The sequence below is a fragment of the Pyxicephalus adspersus genome, chromosome 2 (genome assembly GCF_032062135.1).
Source record: "Pyxicephalus adspersus chromosome 2, UCB_Pads_2.0, whole genome shotgun sequence".
Classification (NCBI taxonomy): domain Eukaryota; kingdom Metazoa; phylum Chordata; class Amphibia; order Anura; family Pyxicephalidae; genus Pyxicephalus; species Pyxicephalus adspersus.
This window is the reverse complement of record NC_092859.1, coordinates 105,622,977-105,645,858: the sequence shown is the minus strand read 5'-3', so window position 1 is coordinate 105,645,858 and position 22,882 is coordinate 105,622,977. Positions and strand designations below refer to the sequence as shown.

General features: G+C 33.9%; 1 protein-coding gene across 1 annotated transcript in view; it reads left to right on the top strand.

Moving 5' to 3' along the window:
• Window positions 1-10,993: 10,993 nt before the first annotated feature.
• Window positions 10,994-22,882, top strand: part of CACNA2D1 (calcium voltage-gated channel auxiliary subunit alpha2delta 1) — a 128,223-nt gene continuing 116,334 nt past the window's right edge. Inside the window, exon 1 of the mRNA XM_072399049.1 lies at window positions 10,994-11,147. Within this exon, the coding sequence (XP_072255150.1) occupies window positions 10,994-11,147 (154 nt within the window). The remainder of the gene's footprint in view (window positions 11,148-22,882) is intronic.

Here is a 22,882-nt window from a genome sequence, read left to right as displayed (position 1 = left end):
ATTTCAAGTCTTTACAAACTCTTTTGAAATGTTATATTTGGGTCAACGGTAGAGCAAGAATGGGTTATATGACTATGATTTGGCCCTCCCAGATTTGTATGACTATTATAGGGCATCTGTACTTACCGCTCTTCAATAATGTTTTAAGGGACCTATTAAAAGGATTTAGAATGATATTGAACATTCTGTGTGCCAAAGGGGGACCTTGGTGACACTATTTATGGCAAAAATTATAGATCCTTCGATTGCTTTACCATTTTAGGCATCTAAAATTCTAATGAGTTTTATCTTGTCAGTTGTATTGAATTTATCTTGCCATTCACAAAAGCATTATCCAAAATATTTTTTTGTTTATACATATAATTATCAGCAATTAGTTGGTAGCATATTAATTACACCATGTCCTAGTTACATATCCCCTAATTTATAAATATTTGCTTTAATCTTTTGATTCTAATTTCCTGTAAGATATGTGATTGTGTAAAATATACTTTTAGTTCTATTTCATTGCTGAAGATACCATTACTGTTATTAATATTTAATGAAATTAAACAAGCGTGTGGATTTTGTAAGGTGTCTGCAGGCCCTGATTGTTTTTAACAAACATATTTTCCAGCACAAAGCTTTGCTAGTCAATAAAAGATGTAGTTACAATGTGATAGTTACATATCAATAATAACTGCGATCTCAGATGCATATGTTTCCAAACCTATGAGAAATCCAAACACAACATTTACATAATGTTTTGTGAAGTGTGATAATTTTAATATATAAGGGAGTGCCATAACAAAGATCTCTTTAGAAATTAGAAAATAAAGTGCAGGTTTACCTAGAGGTTACTCCAGCCCAATTATGTAAATGAAATGATTCAATAGAGACCTCTGGGCTCTCATGCACCTCAGGATCTAATGCACACATTTCTTATAATGTAAGAGAAAGAAAATGGGATTTATTGTATTTTGGTTCAGGTGTGTCTTTGTGACAAAGAAGTCTTTAATACTGTAATCTCCCCCTTCCCTCTCCATAGAGCATGAACGGTGCTGTATGTACAGCATCGTTCATGCATCTTGCAGCCCCATGTCGTTGGAAAGGATCGTGAAAGATCCTTTCCAACGACAAAAATTGCAAGTGTGTACGCAGCTTAAGTCATCATCCAACTCTTAGCTTTACTTTCCATACACTCAAATCTAAATTGAGATATTGAGAGATGAGTTTGTTACACGCTTTACATGAGGACATTGCATAATTTACTGATGTCTAACATCTATGCACAGAAGTTCATCTAAGAACCGGTGACCCATCATAACTAGCTCAAAAGAGCAAATTTACCCTCTAAACGGGGAAAAATAAACAGTCTGAGCCCATGTAATTTTTTTTCCTTTTAAAGAAATGTTTAAAAAAACACACCATGGATGTGTAATTTTTATTTGACATTTCTGTTAACTACTTTTTTTATTTTAGCAGGGATAGCCTCATTTTGAGGCTTAAATGTAGTTTCAGGTAATAATAATAAAAGATCTTCTTGGTTGCTGTTGGTAACTACACTTTGGTCATTCTCTAGGGCCTTAGTATATAAGACAGACAGGTAAACACACAAATTTGCTCATATCTGTTATACAATCAAGGAATGTACATGTGTTATCTCTGGTAAATTTGTCGTCTTACAAACTGTTGTTTTGTTGATGGCTTTGTAAGGATGACTCAATATTGGTAAAGTTAAATCAAACGTCACAGTAAATTCAATTGTGCAAGTTTTATTTCAACAATATATAAGGTAAAATAGTGAAGACAAATAGGTTACATTACCTTTGCATATTTTTTGCAGCTGAAATGTGTAATTGTATATACTAGACAAAAGATGCATATGCCCTCCATTTGGTAAAACCTATGGCCTATGAACCTAACAACCACAATACATTTACAGTTTGGAAATTGATGAACTTAAATTTTTACAACCATGTTTCATGGTTTACCTGAATGATGGACTCAAATCAAAGATCAACACTATTAAATTTACAAGATTGGACCAGTGAATCTCTTCATTGTTGTGTGAAAGATTTCTATTGAATTATTGTGAAGCAACATTAGTCCACCTTTTTGATTATTGGATTTCACTACGGCCTGACTCCTCAGCAGCAATACTAATAATGTGTTTGCCCTTTTAGAAGCCACTTCAGAAATAGTTCCTATGGTTACAGCTCTCAGCCTAAAGCGTCTTTCTATTCTCCATTATTCCCAACTATAGGCTTTAGAATATTTGGATGGTTTTGTGATATATTTGTACAATGAGACTTAATTAATGGAATAATGTAATTGTTAGCAGTGTGCTCTTTATTGTGTCATTAATGTGATTTGCTGCTTTCCATTGCTCATACTTCTATATTTTTAATTACAATAAGAATTCTTTACAAAATGGGAGCACTGAGAAATAGAGGAATGTTGTCTATGACAACCAATAATGTGTTAGATTGTATTTCCAAACATTTACTGGAAATATAACGTACCATGCCATTCTCTGCTTGTGTTTCGGCACGTTTGTGTAAATTTGTTCATTGTTTACTCAAATGTTCTTTTTCTTCTTTTATACATAAAGGTACAAAACCCTATTCCTTTTTTTATGAATTGAATGAAAAAAAAAACATGTTATGCATGCTGCTGAGTGTATTTTGTTTTCAGTCTTGTTTTTTTAACTTCAAGACAAATTAATTCCGATAGCTCTTAGCAGAGATATCAGAAGTGTTTGATTATAGATAGGAGTTCTAAGATAAAATCCAATTTTACATGTCTTGTGGAACCATATGGATTTTAACAACACTTAAATATCAACCTTGTAAATTTGCTACTTAAATGCCCTGCAACTGCTGTTGCTTAGGAACTAGCACAACATGAAGGAGATCGCTATGCCTCTGCTTTAACAAATACTGGCTAATTACAAAGAAAGGATCTTCAAATATGGAGTGTGACCCAGAACAAAAAAGGTTTCTATAACAATGTATAAAACATTAGTTCATTACTAGATGAGATTTATAAATCATAACACATTTTTGTAGCCACTATTCTGTGACCAAGGGGAAGCCGAGGGTGTAGAAGCCATGGAAAGAGGCAAAATGTCATTTGTGGAAAGGAGCGTACGTGGAGAAAGAGACTATCCATATCTTGTAACCTGACTGTGGTGACTACAAGAGCTTTGATAGTGTTTGCTGGTGTCATAGGTAGCACAATGATAATACAATATTTTGGATAACATAATTATAAAAAGTTATTTACCAAGGGTAAAAAATAAAAGTATAAATCTGATGTAGTAGTGTCAGCTTTAGATAGAACTACACATCTGTTAAAAAGAAAGGTACAGGTAGCTGTTACAATTACATGTTTTTTTTTTGTTTTTTTTTTAGATAAAATGTACAGAGGATGTGCAGCACATCAACCTATATCTGTACACCAACCCACATTTACAAACCAGCTATCATCTTTTAAATGATTCCTGTTTTTTGGGACAGGAGGTTACTGTGCTTTTTAAACAAGTAGTACATTTGTCTAAAATATAATATAATCCGAATATAAATCAAGATACCTGCTTTTACATAAAAAAAAAACAATAAATGTTAAATTGACTGAAGTTTAAGTCTAGGGCCCAAAATGTGTCTGTTACTGCTATTATCTTAACTCGTAATTAATACAATTGACAGTAAAAATATGTGTTATATTTAAAAATGTTTATTTAGAAAGGGAAATCATTGGCTGTCTATTTATGCTTTATTTCTTTTGACAAGTTAATGTTTTTTGTTCTTTTGTGTTGATTATGATGGGTCACTTACTTTTAGATTACTTTTGTACATTATTGTTGGCCATAAGTAGATTGCTTTCTCATGTAAAGTGTATAACAAACCCTGATAGAGTACGAGATGACAAGTGTTTGTTAAACATTTTACATGAACACACAGGATTATCTGTAGGTGTGGCCCAAGAATGGCATTATCAGATCAAAAAAATTTCAGTTTTTACACTAAATAAAACTAGTGCTGTAAACAATGCATTGCAGCAACCTTGTAGATTATAATGGCTATGGACTAATACAGATAATGGATTCATCTTTTACAATACAACATATGCATTAAAACCAACATTTTCACGTGTGTTACAGAAACCACTTTATCAGCTGTGTGTATGTATTCTGTTGTGTTGCCAATCATTCTTTACTTACACGCCAACGCACATATAAATTGTGTGATAACTAACCACAAATACAGATTTGAAGAAACTGCACATTGCAAAGTATAGTACAGTTATGATTTTTTAATGCATTTAGGCATATTGTAATAATAAACTGGTAAAAGCGTTATATATACCTGATACCACAGAATATAAAAGGCATAAAGCAGAAACTTGGGAATATTTATAAAGGCCTTTATGTAATTACAATATATGCTGATTAAAGCAAAAACTCAATAAACAAAACATCATCAGGAGGTAGTGCTAAGTAATGAAGATTTCCTCCTTTGTCCCTGGCACATGCCAGTCACTGAGGACAATGTAACTCCTGCGTAGGTGCAGAAGTTACAAAGTCAAAGGCCATCCAATCGCTGTAGTAAGATCACCATGCACTTGGAAGTCAGCTGTGGAGTCATTGAAGATGGTCCCTTCCAAGGACGCAGCAATCGCACAATCCTGGTCTTGCCTCATTACAAGCTGTCATTTATATTATTGGGTTATTACTTATAACACATTTTATTGTTTACCTCTGATAAAAAAAATTATTTTAGAATATGGCCTTCTTTAATCATCTGTCTATAATTTACTATAAAAAAATATACATTGATTATAATTGGTACAATATGAAGCTACTTACTGAAACTAACAATGATATAAATTTAGTTTTATATTCAAGATTGACAGTATTCACTGACAGTAGCTAACAGTCCTAGAAATCTGGTAGACGTGTTGTATAACAAAATTTACTGTATCAACTACATTATGCTGTGAACATTTTATTTAAATAGTGCAGGTATGATAAACATCATGTGTTCAACTTACAAAAAATGCTTATTTTACGAAACGAAAACTCTCTCACTGCTGACTTTGAACTAGAACCTAAAGCTTCCTACAGGCGCAATAGCTGCCTATGTGTGTATTGGGCTATCATTACTAGAGCTGTCAAACAAAATATGGATTGGAAATTAATAGTTTATTATGTTTATTGAGAAATTGTGTTATAAAGTTCCTGTTCTCCCTGACATTGGTAAATGTCAACTTGTAATAACATAAAGCCTTCCCTCTATTCAATTCTATGCTGCACTATACATCATAGAATAAAATACAGTTGACAGTATGTGTTTGGCACTTATTGCCACAGCAGTGTTAACAAAAAATATGCAATGCAGATCATTTTAAAATAAGAATCAGATAAATCATCATTTTTATTCTTGTGCATTAAGATTGTTGTGCAATGCTCAGTAACCTAAAGTAACAAAAATAGAAATAACATTTCAGGGCTCCTTATTCAAACTACAATCTTGTCACTACGGCTATTACAATTTTTTAAATCATCAATGCTTATGTCATGCTGGTAAACCATTGGATATGGAAAAAGTTTTCTTTGCTGCTAAAATGTACTGTACATTCCTGTGTAATTTCAAGAAATTGTATATAGAACATTCAGCACACTGTTAGGATTCTTTTTTTCACCTTTCTGATAAACATTCATGTATCTGTAATTACATTACTTGTGTGTGTATATATTGATAATTCTTACAATCTATAGAACTCGCTTAAACTACTTTCTGAAGGAGCCTATTCCACATTTTCACAGACCTTACAGTGAAGAATCCCGTCCTTATCCTGGGAAAAGCTTATTCCTAAATACCTGGGTAAGTATACCTCGCGAAAAAGAAGGAAAATAATTGGCATAGAAGTGAAATGATAGGGTGTGGAACTGGCAGCTGCCCACAGAAGATAAAAGGAAGCCATCCGTTTCTTCCAACCAGGACTAGGAAGCTATGTGTGCAACTAAAAAAAAGGGGTTGTGAAAAGCAAAGATAATATATGGATAATAAATAATGTACTCAATTTTGTATATCATAATTACTTTTAGAAATACTAGTCATATGGTGTACTTAGATATATACAATTATATACACTAAAATATTATATGTAGTTATAAGGTGAGAGGTGTGAACATTTGGAAATGTGGTAAATAATGTTGGTGTGTTGCCTATTCCAGTCATGTAATTTATTATACCAGTATTTGTAACATTTTTTTTATAATCAAGTGAATTCCAAACCAACCTTCCATGAAAAAAATACTTTATAAAAGTTGTGTACCCTATTAGTACTGACTGTGTGTCTTTTTCTTGCAACTAATTTTTCATCCATTGATACATCTGTGACAGGTAATACACACTAGGGAACAAGCTGATCCCAGTGAAAGAACAGTTGATATTATTTAGTGGTTTCAGCGACAGTACAGGCTTAAAAGATTTTCAATACAGAAACCATGTCACCTATATTCCACTGGTTGAAATGAGAAGTGTGCTTGACTAGTTCAGGGTGATGATTATAACATGTGACATACTGTTCAAAAGCTAAAGGAAAGAAGATAATGAAATCCTAAATTAGAATAGCTATCCAAACCACTATACAGGATGGTTCAAAGGTTTAAAAAATAGATGTGTATTGAGCTAGTATTTGAAAAATTGTATAGAGATTTAGAAAGCTAAAATATAATCATTGGAAATTCAAAAGAAATGAACAGTTCACAGCTATAAATCTAAACATAGCACAGGAAAAATTCAAATATATATAATGTAGGAAAGTCACCACTTTTAGTTCATGCAATCCTAACTAAAAATGATGGACACTAGAAATTCAAAGTAATATTCAGAATATCTAAAAAAACACATCATTTTAAGGAGTTGGTGTGGGGTCAAGGACAGTTTGTAATTTCATACATTTTATGGGCTTTGTGGATGTATTATACAAGTTAAAATGTATCACAATTTTTTTACTCTATTTGTTGAACAAGAACAGTACTTCTGTTTATGGCTGATAATGATGATGATGGTATGTGTTTGTTTGGTGATGGTGATAGCTGTGCCTTGGTTTGATAATTATTAATCCATCTCTACATTAGAGAGTAGCTCTTCTTCTGTGCTTTTGTCTATTGTTATTTCATTTCATTTATTGTCAATTCAATTATTGCAAAATGCATTGCAACTATTGCAAAAACTTTATTTTTTAAATTGGTTAATGATATTTGAATGGTTGTGCTATCTGTGAAATTCTAAATGGGAGTAACTGGGACAGGAACATGCTAATTTAAAAAAGAGATTACCATTATACATCAGTCAGTAAACGGTATGCTTCAATTGTTCGTCACCATGAACTGGTATCTATTTTTCCTTGACTGCTGCCTGCCTATCACTAATTGTTTTCTATTGTATACCCTTATGCTTATGCATCCGAAGTCAGAGAAATACCAACTCACCGTACGCACACTACCTGGGGCAATACATCTAAGAGAGAGTTGTTTTGGTGCCAATTTACCATAAATGCAGTGTACAAGGTAGACCTGCAGTATTGAATCCTGAGAACTGACCCGGATTCAGATACGGGGTAGTTTCTTCAGCTACATATTTTTAGCATATGGCAGAGGCACCAGAAACAGCAGTCAAATAATCAGCAGATAATTACTCAAAAAACTGTATTTTTACATGTTGGGAGCACATGTACATGAAGGTTTATTTGGTGGAATGACTATTTGCTGACAGGTCTACAAGTGTGCACCCTTTTTCCAAGATGGTACATTCTTTCCCCTTGTCATTACCTAATTAATTCACAGATAATTTGACTAACATAACATTGATAACATAATTATTTTATTTATTTATTTTTTTGGTAAAAAGTTAATAAAATATATTTGTCCAGGGTAAACTTTCATGCCTTATTATGTCATGGGGCCTGATTTATTAAAGCTCTTCAAGGCTGGAATGGATACATTTTTATCAGTGATCAGGGTGATCCAGCAAACCTGGAACGCATCTGGTCCAGAACTGATAACACTTGCTAACAAATAGCAAATGACCTTCAAGAAATTCATTTCAGGTTTGCTGGATCACCCAGCTTCACTGATGAAAGCGTATACTCTCCAGCCTTAGAGAGCTTAAATAAATCAGGCCCATTGAGTAAAGCAAAGCAAGTGCGAAAAGAAATAAAGAACTCTGTAGGAATAATAATTAGATATGATATATATTTATATACAGAAGAAGAACATAAGAAACACAGACTGGAAATTTATAATATATATGTTAACAAACATAAGAATGTTCTTTAGGCAGATGAGGCAAAGCTGGAGCTTTTTTGTCAAGTCATCAATAAATTTAAGTTTTCAAAGAAAATAACATCATATGTACTGTGAAACATGAAGGGGACTTGCTTATGTTTTGGGTCTGCATTGCTACGCCTCACTTGTAATGTCTTGACACTCCAGGAAACATGGAAAACTCAAATAAAGCAAGAGGTCCTGGAGCAAAACACACTGCCCAGGATCAGAAAGCTCAGTCACAGGTTATGGGTCCTCCAACAGGATATAGACCCAAAACGCAAAGCTAAAAACACTCCAAAATGGTTAAGAACAAAACAGTGGACTGTTCTGAAGTGGCCTTCTTTGAGCCCTGATTTGAATCCTGTTAAACATCTATGGAAGGACATGAAACCTGAAAGCATCCTTCAAGCTGACCTGCAGTGATAAAGGTTGTTCAGCAAATATTAGCATAGGAGTCCCATCATTTTTTTCTATGCCATTTTTATTTTTGTTTTATTTGACATTTTCTGTTGAATTAACACTCCTGAGAAAACTTGGTCTTTATGCAAATATAAAGGGCTAGAAAAATATGGATGGAGTTCTGGTTTCAATATAAATTGTGCTATGTGCATGGTTACCTAAAATCATGCAAACCTAAAATAAGACAAGTATGTAACACTCACTGCCTCTTACTTGATCACTCTGTACTGTCAATAATCCCTACCTTTAAAAATCAAAATGCTGTCCCAGCCATATGCACATCAGGCAATCTCAGAGTATATATTAGGTATGAAGTGCAGTGCGTACACAGAAAACCATTTATATAGTCATCTCCCTTCTGTCTATGTCTTTATCTCCCTTCTGTCTTTATCTTATGATAAAAGAGTAGAAAACCTGACTGACTTCTTCCTTCACTGTCAACTGTTTTTCAGGTGATGTTGAAGTGTTTTACACTCTACTGTTCATATAGGAAAATGTTGAAATATTTAGGCACACTGGTGATTATTTTATTACTTTTCTCACTGACTTTGACATGTTGGGTATAAAAAATGAATATTCCCGATTTGCAAAGAGGACCGCATACCTTACAGATTCATGAATCTACAATGAATCTATTATCTGTATTGAAGTATTTTCTAACATATATACTTGAATATAAACCAAATTATAATGTGCATAGCTATTCTTTTAGAAAATTATCTCCACTATTGCTTTGACAATTAAAGCTTTGCAAATATTTGGATATTCTAATCAATACAGTTTTAATTTATTACCTAGCCTTGTGTGCATTTTCTATATTTTTAGTAAACCAGCTGTAGAGTGTTAGAATAAAGTGTACATCATTTTAAAATGAGATTTATCTTCCACACTATAGCCAAACATTATGTATAATAAATGCATACAATTGTCAAATAAATGCATATACAGATGCTTTGGTGTCTGATGCTGTGTTGTCATACAGTATGTAATATCTACTGCTATGATAGACACATGGAGAAAGAAAAAAAAATAAGAAAAGTAAGAATTCACAGCAGAGTTCCTAAGGCAAATGTCAGAATTCATTTAACAGTAGCTGACTTTTTGTGAGACTGTGGCTAGAGGCTGTCTGGTCATCACTTCTTCATGGAAGTTCCCGGCATCCTGCACACATGAGAGTAATTCTATTCCCTGCTCTACTATGACCCAAACCTTCAAGCCATGGACGTGAAGTGTCTGTAAAATTCTGACATGCCGGATGAGCAAGGTAGATCAGTTCTGAATGGTTCAGATTTTTCTCTTCTGTAAAAGAAACAGCATCTTACTTTGTGGTTTTGTAATGCCTAGCCATGAAACTATTCATTCTGCCAAGGAATCTGTCACATGGCAATTGCACTAGTCTAGATTAAAACCTAACTCAATTAAAATTAGTTTGATAGAGCACTATGTGCAATATATTGTCATTTGTTTGTGAAAATACTTCTTTTCACCTTTTTCAGCTTTTGTTTCTCAGTGCTTCTAATCTCCTATTGCCTTTTTAACTTCCTACATGTCTTTTAGATAACCTTTGGGGTTTTAGTTTTATTTAAAACAAGTATTATGATTCCAGTGCAGTATAAAAAGTGACTTCCTGTCTATGTGCATGCACTCCAGTAATTAATGCATTAAATCTCTCCGATTGGATTTACCTAATGAAGATATTTGTGATCGAAGTATGTGTAATGTGCACTAATATGGTCACTTGTAGTCTATATCTGAAGATCTTGAAAGCCCAGAATACCCTATAGTTAATGTTTAGTCAAATTCTAACAGCTTGTAAAGTTTAACATCTGGTGGTTTTTGCAACCATCAGCCAATTGAAGCAAACTCATTGTTTCTTTTGGTAATGGCTACAAAACAAGGATTCACCCTAATGACCATTTATAATACCAGCATCAGCCCATATAATGGTAACTGACAATACTCCCTTCAAGCTGTAAGTGCCTTATTCCTTCAATCACAAACATACACTGGTACAAGTGAAAGCAAATAGCATTACAAAAGAGCCACAGATTTAATGCTTTGTAGTTTCATGTACATTAACCTCCCTGGTGGTATGATTATTTGAGTATTTTTAAATGTCGAAGCGGTACATTGACATTTAAAAACACTTGTTCTTTTAAATTTCCCACCGGTCCCGCCCCCAGCGCACACAACACCTGCACATACACACATCGCATGCCTGCCAGGCCTCTGCATCCCATGGCCTCACATCCCCAACATTCGCACACAGGGGATACGAGGCCAGGGGACAGAGATGCCAGGCATCACCAAGGGGAGGCAAAAGCCAAGTTGCCATTGCCGGAGGACGCCGTGCACTCGTGGGGACCAGGTAAGCCCTTAATACCATTTTTGTAATGAAATTTAACCCTGAGCCACAATCAGGATTACCGCTAGGGAGGTTAAAGTGCATTTACCCATCACAATTCCCACAGAACAATAAAACATGGACTTTCATTGAGCAAATTCATTTTTGAATATTTTTCAAAAGAACTCTAAGTTTGTTGTAACACTATTTACAACAAACAGTAGTGTTATTATTTGTATAAATATACCCTATGTGTCTTTTCTAAGGAATTCTACCTTGCTGTTTTAGAATTCCTTTTCCATTTTAGATGTATAGTACATCTGTAACCCATTGAGGTGTGCTTTGCTATCCACTTAAAAAGCTATTCCCTTTAGTATCCTATATTCACCTCCCACAACAATTTTCACCTATATTCACCTTGTCAACAAGCTTGAGAAGAACCCTATGAAAATCCTGTGTTGATCTCAGCTAGAGCTAACTCTTTCTATAGTCTGAGAGACAAGAGTCATGCCTGAACAGTCAAGTACAAAGCACAGTCCTGGTAGCCCCAGGTATTTTTTTTTATGCTGCTAGCAGTAAATTGATTGGATGAGTTTAATACTGGTCTGTACTAATGCTACTACCCTACATTACATGTTTTCTTGTCTAATCTTAAAGAGGAACTAAAGCCCCGCAACTTCCCTATCCACATTACATCGTAGGGTGCCACCATCTTCCTTCTTCTTCTCCTTTGGCCATCTTGATTGGTTGTCCTGGTATGATCTAACTTCCATACCGGCACATTCATCCCCAGCACATAAAAATGGAAGCCAGGATTTTCTGGTTTCCCTTGCAACCAAAGCAATCACTGTGCATGTGCAGCTCGGCTCAGCTTAGGCAGAAAAGTTTGGTAATTGCAGAAGATACATCAACTGTCCATTTTTGTAATAACGATCTGCCTGATTTTTAATTTTGTACCACTTTATTTGTCCACCATTCTATGCAAAAGATGGGTGTTGGTTCACTAAAAGAGCTGAAAATCTTAACTTAGAAAACAAGTATAGGGAAGCTATGTTCACTTCAACATTCCAATCAAAATCCATTCTATTACTACACACATTTGGCTCTTTTACTTGCTCATGACTGAATTATTTAATGTAATCAGAATAAATGTTTTTAATGTAAGGTGTTCCTTCATCTTGTTCACCTAAATTACTCTAAGCATTAATTCTAAAAGTGTGATAATTAGCACTGTCACATGTTCACTTCCTGTTTGGAACCAGGAATGAAGAGAAGAAAACCCTGTGTAAACTCTGTTATTGCACATTTTTGAGTGAGCACTTTTACAAAGCTAATTAAAAAAAAGGCATATAATTTCAGGTTGCTGCCATGTCTCAATGCCCTCGTTTTTTTTGGGAAATAATATTCTCACTGTATTACAAGACATGAAAATGAAGGCCCTAGTCATCAATTACGTCTTTAAACTTTAATTCTTTTGGAAACCAAGTTGTCTAACAGCAACATTTTGGTCACTCATGAATAAATACAAATGATTACTTATTGCAAGGCTAAAGATTGATGGATTTTGGATGTCAGGTGTTCTGCATACTTGTAGAAGAATGAAATGTTGATGGATGAATAAAGAGATAGATGAATATGCAAAAACAATTTTATTTTAAAGGCATAAAAGCAACAACAAAAGTAAAACTGAAGGCACAAAAATACTTGACAAACACAGTCTGCTTCATTACTACAGCAAACACGTAAAACAGTGAAAATGTCACTACTGTCAGGATGTACGCGGCTAACTGAATCTATAATGGCAGCATGAAGGCAGTGGCAGATGCAGTTCGTATAAAATGCAGCCATTCTATGTTTGTATCAGCATCCAGCATGACATTTTAAAAAAGGCCAAAGCATCACTAACTGCCAGAGTCTGTATTAACATGATGGTATTCTCAGAACACTAAATGAATTTTTACTGGTAGAAAATAGAACTCTACCATAATAAAAAAACTTTACAAACTTTGGACAGTATTCACTGATGTATGCAACCTCCTGACTACTTTTTCAACCACAATACATTTTGATTGCATACTGTTTGTTCTGTTCTGTAATATTTGGTAACTTGGGATCTGTTGAATTTGATATCTTAGCTTTATCTTTTCTTTTTTATTTATAATGTGTTTGAAATAGGTACATATTTTATAAGGCAGAGGTTTATAGCTATTTGTATTGTTCTGTCAGCGGGATGATGAGAAATAAATCCTTGGAAGAAAATGAAACTGTTTAAGAGTGGAACACATTTTAATGAGTTACTGTGCTACTAACAGCAAAATTTAGGCTGATAATTGGTAAAATAGCAGTTTCATAAATGAAGCCACATATCAAAGAGCATACATAAGGCTTCGTTAAATTCTCTCAGATGTCTTGAGCAACTATTAATTTAACCCACTGGAAGTCTACGCTATAATTCATGGAGACAACTTTGACCATTAGTATTATGCTCTTATGTCTTTGAAAAGCCTCACTCTTGATTTTAGATACTAATATTTGTACTCTGATAATATTTCACAGATTTTAAAGTAAACTTGTCATCAATGACTTCCTTCTGAAAATGAGAATTGCTTTTACTTTATTTTTTCCTGTCTGATGTCACATCATACTGTTCATCTTAATAACTTCACAGTATATTGCCAGTTTAATCACAAACAAAGGTGTACAGAGTAAATCATCAAATTGTGATACATAATGATTATTGCTAAATTGGATTTATCCTCAAATGTTGGCTTATAATCGTACTGGAATAGATGAGAGAGGAAGAATAGATAAAATATTTTTATATGGTGGAAAAGAATTTGGGGTCCCTTCAGTGTTGTTCAAAAGCCTAGGCATGATTGAAATATCAGCATGTGGTCTTTTTTAAAGAGAGTCCAGATTATTTGATCCTCCTTTTCAGCATTGATCATACAACAACTATTGGAGGAAAGAATGCATCCAATAATGCTAATTATCAATCCCCTTTATTACCCTATTTCCTTATAGCTCCTTTCCCTTATAGCTTTTTACACACTTCACTTTTTTACAAGATATTCCTAATTTTCTTGTACATATATGGACACCATGTTTTTTTCTTTATATGTCATATCGCATGGTGCAGTCAGTGTAACTTTTTATATCAAAATAAGAATTGCACTATATTGTATTTTGTTTACTTATCTTGGGTACATACATATTTGTAAAACTCTTAGATTTCTCTGCATTTATTCACTTGAACTTTAGTTTTTTTATTCTTCTATAATATAGCTATATAGCTTCTATATTGCTGTAGTTCTTCTCCTAGTGTAGAGTAATTATTCACAAATGTATGGGGATGTAACAACTGTAAATAGCTTAGCAGAGTAAGTATAAAAGCACAGTAGACTTTTCATCTTGAAAGGACAAAAATTGGTTTATGTTCTTTGGTAGCCGCTAACTAGTCACATACACAGTGTTTGTGCTTTCATGTAACCACGGAAAGCAGAGTAGTCACACACTGTGTATTCACGTTACAGATCAGTTATAGAAAACTTTAAAGCTTTAACGTATACTGTGCTTAAATTTTGCTTTTACAAGTCATTCCTTTATATCATCAATATGCTAATAAAATCATTAAATACAACTTTTTGTATTTATTATATACTGGATCTTAAACCCAGTGACTTTTTTGGGGGCTGATTTATTAAAGCTCTCGGGGGCTGGAGAGAATGCACTTTCTTCAGTGAACCTAGGCGATTCAGCAATCCTAGAATGGATTTCCTGAAAGTTATTTGCTATTTGTTAGCAAATATTTTCAATTCTGGGCCAGATTTGTTCCAGGTTTGCTGGATCACCCAGCTTCACTGATGAAAGTGCATCCTCTCCAGCCTTGGAGAGCTTTATTAAATCAAGCCTTTTGTGCTTGTCTATGCCTGTGAGCAGGAGGGAGGAAATGACAGTGTGCTATAAAAACAGGAAGCTGTGTTAAAATCCACATGTGATGTTCGAAAGAACCAAAATCAAATGTAGAAAAGGGGCAAACCAGGGATTATTTTATTAGCGCCAACATAATTTGCAGCGCTGTACAAAGTCCATAGTAATGTCACTAGCTGTCCCTCAAAGGAGCTTACAATCTAATGTCCCTACCTCAGTCATATGTCTTTTAATACAGTCCAAGGCCAATTTTGGGAGGAAGCCAATTACCTAACTGCATATTTTTGGAACGTGGGAGGAAATCCTGCCCTTACTTGCAATAATATATGTTCCATGCTATACGTTGTGGTACATGGTTTATATCCACATGTACTTAGTGTTTTGTGTTCTACTACTTATATTATTATTATTTATTATTAATATTATTAATAAACAGGATTTATATAGCACCAACATATTAGGCAGCACTGTACATTAAATAGTACAGTGTATAGTATATATAATAGTATATATTAAATACTTATACTACCACACTTTCCACAGTATATATTATATACTCCACATTGCTCTGCTCTATTTGCAGTGATGCATACCACTAATAACTAAATATCACTATTTTAAAATGTTGGCATAATAATAAACAAATTCAATTACTAGGATTGCTTTTCTTTTTCTAGTATTAGAATATAGGGTGTGAATGTTCTTTTTTTGTCTCAGGTATTTTTACTGTTCTCATCAATTATTTTTTTTACTTTTCTGTTATCAATTGTTCTTTGTTTGATCATGTTTTGTACTTTCTACAAAAATGCTATATTGCTGCCTCTAATCCCCCAGTTGCAGAGCAGAAAGACTTGGCTATGCATCTCTCTGTTGTCTGAGTTTTTATTGTACTCTTTGGGATTCTAGACATCAAGGTCTAATACCACAGAGTTGTTTTGAATGAGGTTGGCTTTTTCTCCCTAAGTCCCCAAGTAGAAAGGGTGAATCCTATAGCTTCTTTCCTGATTTTGTTTTGTCTGAACATTAATTTCAACTTCAGCTTATAAAAAGCAACAGAAACATACAATAAATTATGACATATGTTTTACTGTTCTTGAGCTTTCATTGCACACACAAATCTCACAGCTCCTATGTTCTTCTAAATATACCCTTCCTGAAAAGATCATTATCATAAATGCATATGTTTTCTTTGGTATTCCTGGTAAAATTATTCATTTGGAAACCGCATACCGTATTTTTTGCCGTATAAGACGCACTTTTTCTTCCCCAAAACTGGGGGGGAAAAGTTAGTGCGTCCTATACGACAAATGTGTTATAAAATAATATACTCACCCGATACCCGATCCTGCGTGTGTCTCTGGCTGCATGCAGCGTGTCTCTTCTCTCCTCTGCCAGCATCGTGTCTTCTGTCTGTAAAGCAGAGCGAAAGAAGCCGGCACAGCGCCACCTGCTGTTCCCTGTCCTAACTGCCGTACAGTGGAAAAAAAGCACAGAGTGATCAGAAGGGGAATTTGAATGACACAGAGTGATCAGAAAGGGAATTTGAATGACACAGAGTAATCAGAAGGGAATTTTGAATGACACAGAGTGATCAGAAAGGGAATTTGAAAGGCACAGAGTGATCAGAAAGGGAATTTGAATGGCACATGAGTGATCAGAAGGGGAATACCGGTATGAATGGCACATGAGTGATCAGAAGGGGAATAATCTTTCAGAATCTTTTTTTTCTAGATTTTACTCCTTTAAAATTGGGTGCGTCTTATATTCCGGAGCGTCTTATACGGCGAAAAATATGGTAATTCATTTATACATCAAACAACTACAGAACCTTAACAAGCTGTAAAAAAATGTTTACTTTTGTATTTTGAAGCTTGTTTTCTATTCACATTATTTGTAAAAGACACATTTCATGGTTTTTGTTTGTTCAGGGGAATCATTTTTTTCTTCTTATAATATTTATATATTTTATGTTTCATATTTTGTCTAGCATGCCATTTGCTTACCCTATTCTTTGCATGTTTGGTCATTTTGTTCTGTTTTCTTTTAATATTCCCCATACCAAATCCCATTATGAATTATTTTTTAGAGGGTAGAACAGTTTCAAGTGTTCCGGTAAGCTGTTCTTTCCTGATTCCTGCTAGTCACAATTGTACTCAACCCACCAGGCTACAAAGATCTCTAGGTTGGCTTGGTTGCTCACATTTTAGAAAAGTTTCCAATACCTACAAATGGAATTTTACAAACTTCTTCTATACAATCTTCCCATTGCCCGGAAAAATTCTGACCCAATACTTTAACCAATGCATTGCGGGATGTAGAGAAATGAACACACTTAAACATAAAATTAGAACAGTTTAGATTTCTAAGCATCAGGTAGTTTACAGAATTCTAGAAATAAAATTTCCCCAAAAACTCACATGAAGTTTTTCTAAATCCACAACCTTCTGACTAAGAAACCTCATGCAAAATGTTATCCTTTATTTTTCTGGTCATTGATGGTGGTCCAAAATTACAAGATCATTTAGGTTAGGCAAGAACAACATTGCCATGGTCTTTTTCCTTTGACCCTTTTGTTAACTTTTCCATCTTACTTCCCTTTTACTTTTGTGACATCCATTCTTCACTTGGATGTACTTTTTAAGTTTAATTACCAAATCAATCTTTTGTTGTTACTTGAAAGCTGGGTGTACAGTATGGCCAAATGTGTTTCTCTATGGTATACTTTATCAACAAAGGTGACAAAAGGTTTACACTTCTTCCAATGCCACAAAGCAATATTTTGCCACTCTTTTCATTTTAAATATAATGTCAAAAGTAATGTTATTAGTGAAGGTCTCATTTTTATATGATATATTGTGATATCCTGATTCTCACATCTTTTACTGTAATATGTAAAACTTTATTGAGCAGAAAATATTTCACATTTATAAGAAGCTGTGTATAGGCTTTGATAGCAAATATATGTAACTGTAACTACAGCACCTTGATAACAATGACAAGGCAACTCATGTTTTTGCCTTTGGTCCCAAAATGCATTTCTTTTCACAACCTATTTCTATCTTTTTCAGCTTTCCACTGAGCCATTTAATCCTTTATGAATGCAGTGGAAAACAGCCAAAAAAACCCTGTACAAGGAAATGGCATATACATTTAGGTACACCACGTTAATATGAATAGCCCCGTAACAGTTAAAAACTGCCTACAAATTGCCATGGTTCTGCCAATGGGTAGAAGGGCCTAGGGTAATCCAGGGGAATTACAAGGTAATCCAGTGTTCACCTAAATGCAGAACCCAAAGTTGGAGAGGTATGGAGAGCATCTAACTTTATGCAGTTTACTGTTATGGTATCAGTTTTTTAAAATGGTGAATACAAATTAAAAAATGAAAGCAATATCTGCATTGCCACAGTTGGCTTATGTAACAATCTGTTCTACAAAGAACTGCAAAAACACCCTTGTCCACATGCCAGATGTTTATTCAAGGACAGCCTGCACTAAACAACAGATTCCATAAATTACTTTTTCTTTTGAAACTTACACATAAGTGCTTACAATTGGTATGTTCAAGGCTAGTCATTGAACTGCTAAATAATCTGATTTAGTACTTAGAAGAGGTTGCATAATAACCATTTTAGTCCTTGACTTGCTTGAACAAAACAACTACTGTTTATCTACTAAAATATATAGCAGTAAATATGTGTTTTGTTCCATTATCAGAATGTGAGATAAACCTTCATGACATTTCCAAACTATGCAGGAATGGCAGAACTACCACATTATATTTTATATAGTATTCAATGAAAAAAGGTGGAAGTAAGTCGAAGTTTGCACTAGAGTGTTATTTGCATCATTATTTGCAGTTGTGGATCTGTAATTGACAGAAAGATATAATGTTTTTATTTTTTTTTATCTGTGAGTAAGATATTTTTTTTTTTTAAAGAATTTTTCTTTATTGAAGGATATACAATACAAATTACAACAGCATATAAAACATCCGTACACAGTAATGAAACATATCCCAATTTTTCATAAGATAGTAAAGAAATCACCACACTGGTGACTAATCAAGAAAGAAGGAATAAAAAAAGATAGAGAAAATAAGAAAGATATAGAACACACATGAAAAAAGAAAGATCCACACAAAAAGAAACATAAAAACAAACACAATCATAATCATATACCAGCCAGTATTAAATCAAAATACAAACATATCAAACATCACACTAAATAAACTACGTATAACAATACCTTTTATTGTTTTAGAAAGAGTGTTTAAGAACACATTTCTTATATTTAAACCATATGTCCCAATGTTTAAGAAATACTTTAAATCGGTTTTGGGATAAAGCAAAGATTCGTTAATACGAACAATGCTCATTAATATTTTTAACAACAGTAAGATATTTTTTAATCACATAAACATAACTAACTTGCCTACATTGTTAGCCTTTCATCGTTTGTATACTAGTAACGTGCAGATCTACAGCTATCAAGCAAAGGCAGGAAACCAACACTGTGAAAGTGTATATAACAAAGAGCTTTAATTAATGTATAACTAGTATAACAAAAAAGAATAAAGGTAAATGTTAAAATCTTTTTCAGAAATACCTAAGTTATCCATTTTTACTTGCCGCAAAGGAATGAGAACATATATTGAAATACTGAACTAATTACTGGTTTGAAGAAGGAATATGATTTTACAGTAAACTCTGTTATCCAGCATCCACAGGGGTTGGTAGATTCTGTAGAACAACCCCATAATAATTAAGACACATAAGACACATAAAATGATTTCAATATTCTTCAAAAATCTTTAAATTTTACAGATATTTATTCATTACTTTCTTCCTAATTGTCCAATTCATAAGCAGCCATGCAAAAACATGAATATGTTATGTAGCCCATCCCTATAATAGCCAAACACATTGAAGTCTATTTATTAAGGAGTAAGCATTCCTTGGTGGAAAATCAATTACTGCCATTAAAACACATGGCCCTAAAAGATTCTCCACCAGGCAATGTGATTCCTTGCTTTATAGATAGACCCCATTCCATGGCTTCAGTAAAGCAATAGAGACTAAAATGTAAAATTAACCTAGAATGTTAACTTTGCAATGCAAAAATTATGAAATATGATAAAGTTGTGAAAATTGTAAATACCCAATCATGTGTTAGAAAAAAAGTCCTATACTTTGTTTTTTTTTCCATTTCCTGTGAATAATTCATAGAACATTGAGTGATTAAAGTAAACACAACTTCACCTTATTCACCAACATTCACTTTACAGTGTGACCAGACTTATATTTGTATTTAAAAAAGATTACAACTAATTTTTCATGTGCACAAAAGAATGACATGTATTCAACTGATTTGCAAACATAAGTTGTTGTTTTCTAACCCAAATGTAGTTTTTTTGTATAGAAGTTTTTAGATGATCAAGTGATCAAGACCAGGGGTTCCTTTGATCTTGGGTGGATGTCTACTTATGAAAATACCTAAAAAGTTCAAACAGTGGAAAGAGTGGAGGCACTGTTGTCAACAGAAAAATATCCTATACTCATGAACATTCACCATATACGTAATTAATACTGGCAAATGTTGTGAAGATGCAGCTCTCTAGTAAATATGCATCAAGTATGCTATTACTGTGCAGCAAATGTTGACCAGTGTGCATTACATTGAAAAGCTGCAGGAGGTTGCCTTTTATCCTGGCTGTTAGACATCCAGCATCATGTAGCAATTTCCCCCCTAACTTAACTGTCCCTGATTGTCCACAGATCACATGTGTTGGTTATAAAAGTTTCATCTTTTCAGCCAGCTATGTGCAGCAACTTGCCAGCCCCTTTTACCAGCTATGATCTGCCTGCATTGCAGCCTTGCTGGTGATATCACTGGGACTAAAGTCAGGTATGCAGGTTTTATTTAGTAATTTTATATTTAAATATAGCAATTTTTTATTTGTATATGTTTTAGCAAAGCTGCACACGGATGTTCTAGTGTATGAAGCAGAAAAATGGTTAAAATTAGGTGGAAATTGGAAAAAAAAAATAAGGGGAGTTACATTTGTATCAGAAAATAAATAAAATAAATTAATAAATACACATCAGTTCTGGTGGTAAATGTAAATGGCATTCAAGACTTATATGACAAATAACTATAAAAGCAGTTTTACCACCGCCATGTTCTAGAATGATTAACATTCTAAGAAAGGTATTTTTTCTTGACTCCTTTCCCTCAAGGTAACCTGTTGGCAAAATAACATTGCTACTTACAAATGAAGTTTTGAATATATTCAGAATCCTATTTTTCCTTTTAACTAGTATTTTGTCAGTATAAACTCTAACGCACATCAACCTTCCAGTTATGGCATTTGTTTAGTATCAATTCATTACCATGATTTATTTGCGAGAATGGGTATTTTGCTGAAAGAGTTTTCTCATCAGAGAAACCAATTTTGGTAATATATTAGCAAATGTCATCTGCATTTTCACTTTGTGCTGTGAAGACCGTCATTACTTTGAAACCAAAGGATGATGCACATAGCTGTGTAACCTTCAAAAGTGTTTGAATATCCTTTGTATTTCAATGTTCTTCTAGGTCAGCTCATATGTTATACATAGTTTGGAAAGATAATGTGTACTTTGACATACTTATTCTGTGGTATGCAGTACATTTATTAGCACAAGGCTCATTTAGGTTATGGCAAGGTAACTTTGCCCTCTTTCCAGCCCTGTTGGCATACAAATAATTACAGTAGAACCCAGAATATAATAAAACACATGGGCACTGCTGCTGCAAAAAAAAGTCAAGACCATTACCCTTGTAGCATATGTAGTAATTCCCTTACACAAAGTAACAAATTGGAAACCTTTTACTGGAGCAATGTTTTATTATTACTTATTATTTATTTATTATTTATTATTTTATTATGAAGTCCAATTTTATTATGGTTCCCTAACACCCATCTTAGTATGCTACTGACTAAGCAAAATGTCACATACTGAACCAGAGATGCAGTGATGTGATAAGTGGCACAGGGAGAGAATGCTTTGGGTTCCTGACAGCCTGGAACACAAAGCCATTTGAATAGCCCTGCCCAATTAAAGAGTAGTAAGAGAAGGACATATTAGAGATATGTCTACTCTTGTCTGTAGCTCAGTGGATAATTGCCAAAAAAAAGCAGACAGATTTTTTTCTTCTGTCCACTGGATGCTGCCCATTTGACTGGGCATCGTGAGGTTCCCCAGCCACAAACCTCTCCTATTTCCAGTGTTTTCCCTTCTCACATGCCTTAGGTTACAATTGTTCTTCTTTCCTCCTCTCCTTCAACTTCATTCCTCTTGTCATTATTATACTTGCCTTTTTTCCCTTCTTAGTGTGCTTATATTTTTAACTCAATCTCTTTTCTTAAATTTACTTGGTGTGCTGGGCTTGTTTCACTATACTTTGGACAAAATGTTTTTTTTGTCATTCAAATATTTATAGCATCTCCTATTTTACAATTCTTTTATTACTATTATGCAGCTTTCTTATAACAACTGCAAGGAACTATGTTTTCTTCACTTTTTATATATTGTTAACATGCCAAGCTTGAACTGTATTTATGATCCGTCTTTCTTTGTATCTATAATTCTTCAATAAAACATTTGGAAAAGGACAAAAAGTCAGAGAGTGGGGCTGTCCAAGAGAAGAGTCAACATTTACAACATAAGAGGATTTAGCTGGAGTTTGTTGCCTTTTGCTAAATATAACCACCCTGCAAGAGAATTGTATCTTAAGTTTTTCTGCTGCTAGACCAATAACAGTGAGCTGAAAACCTGGAAATGCAC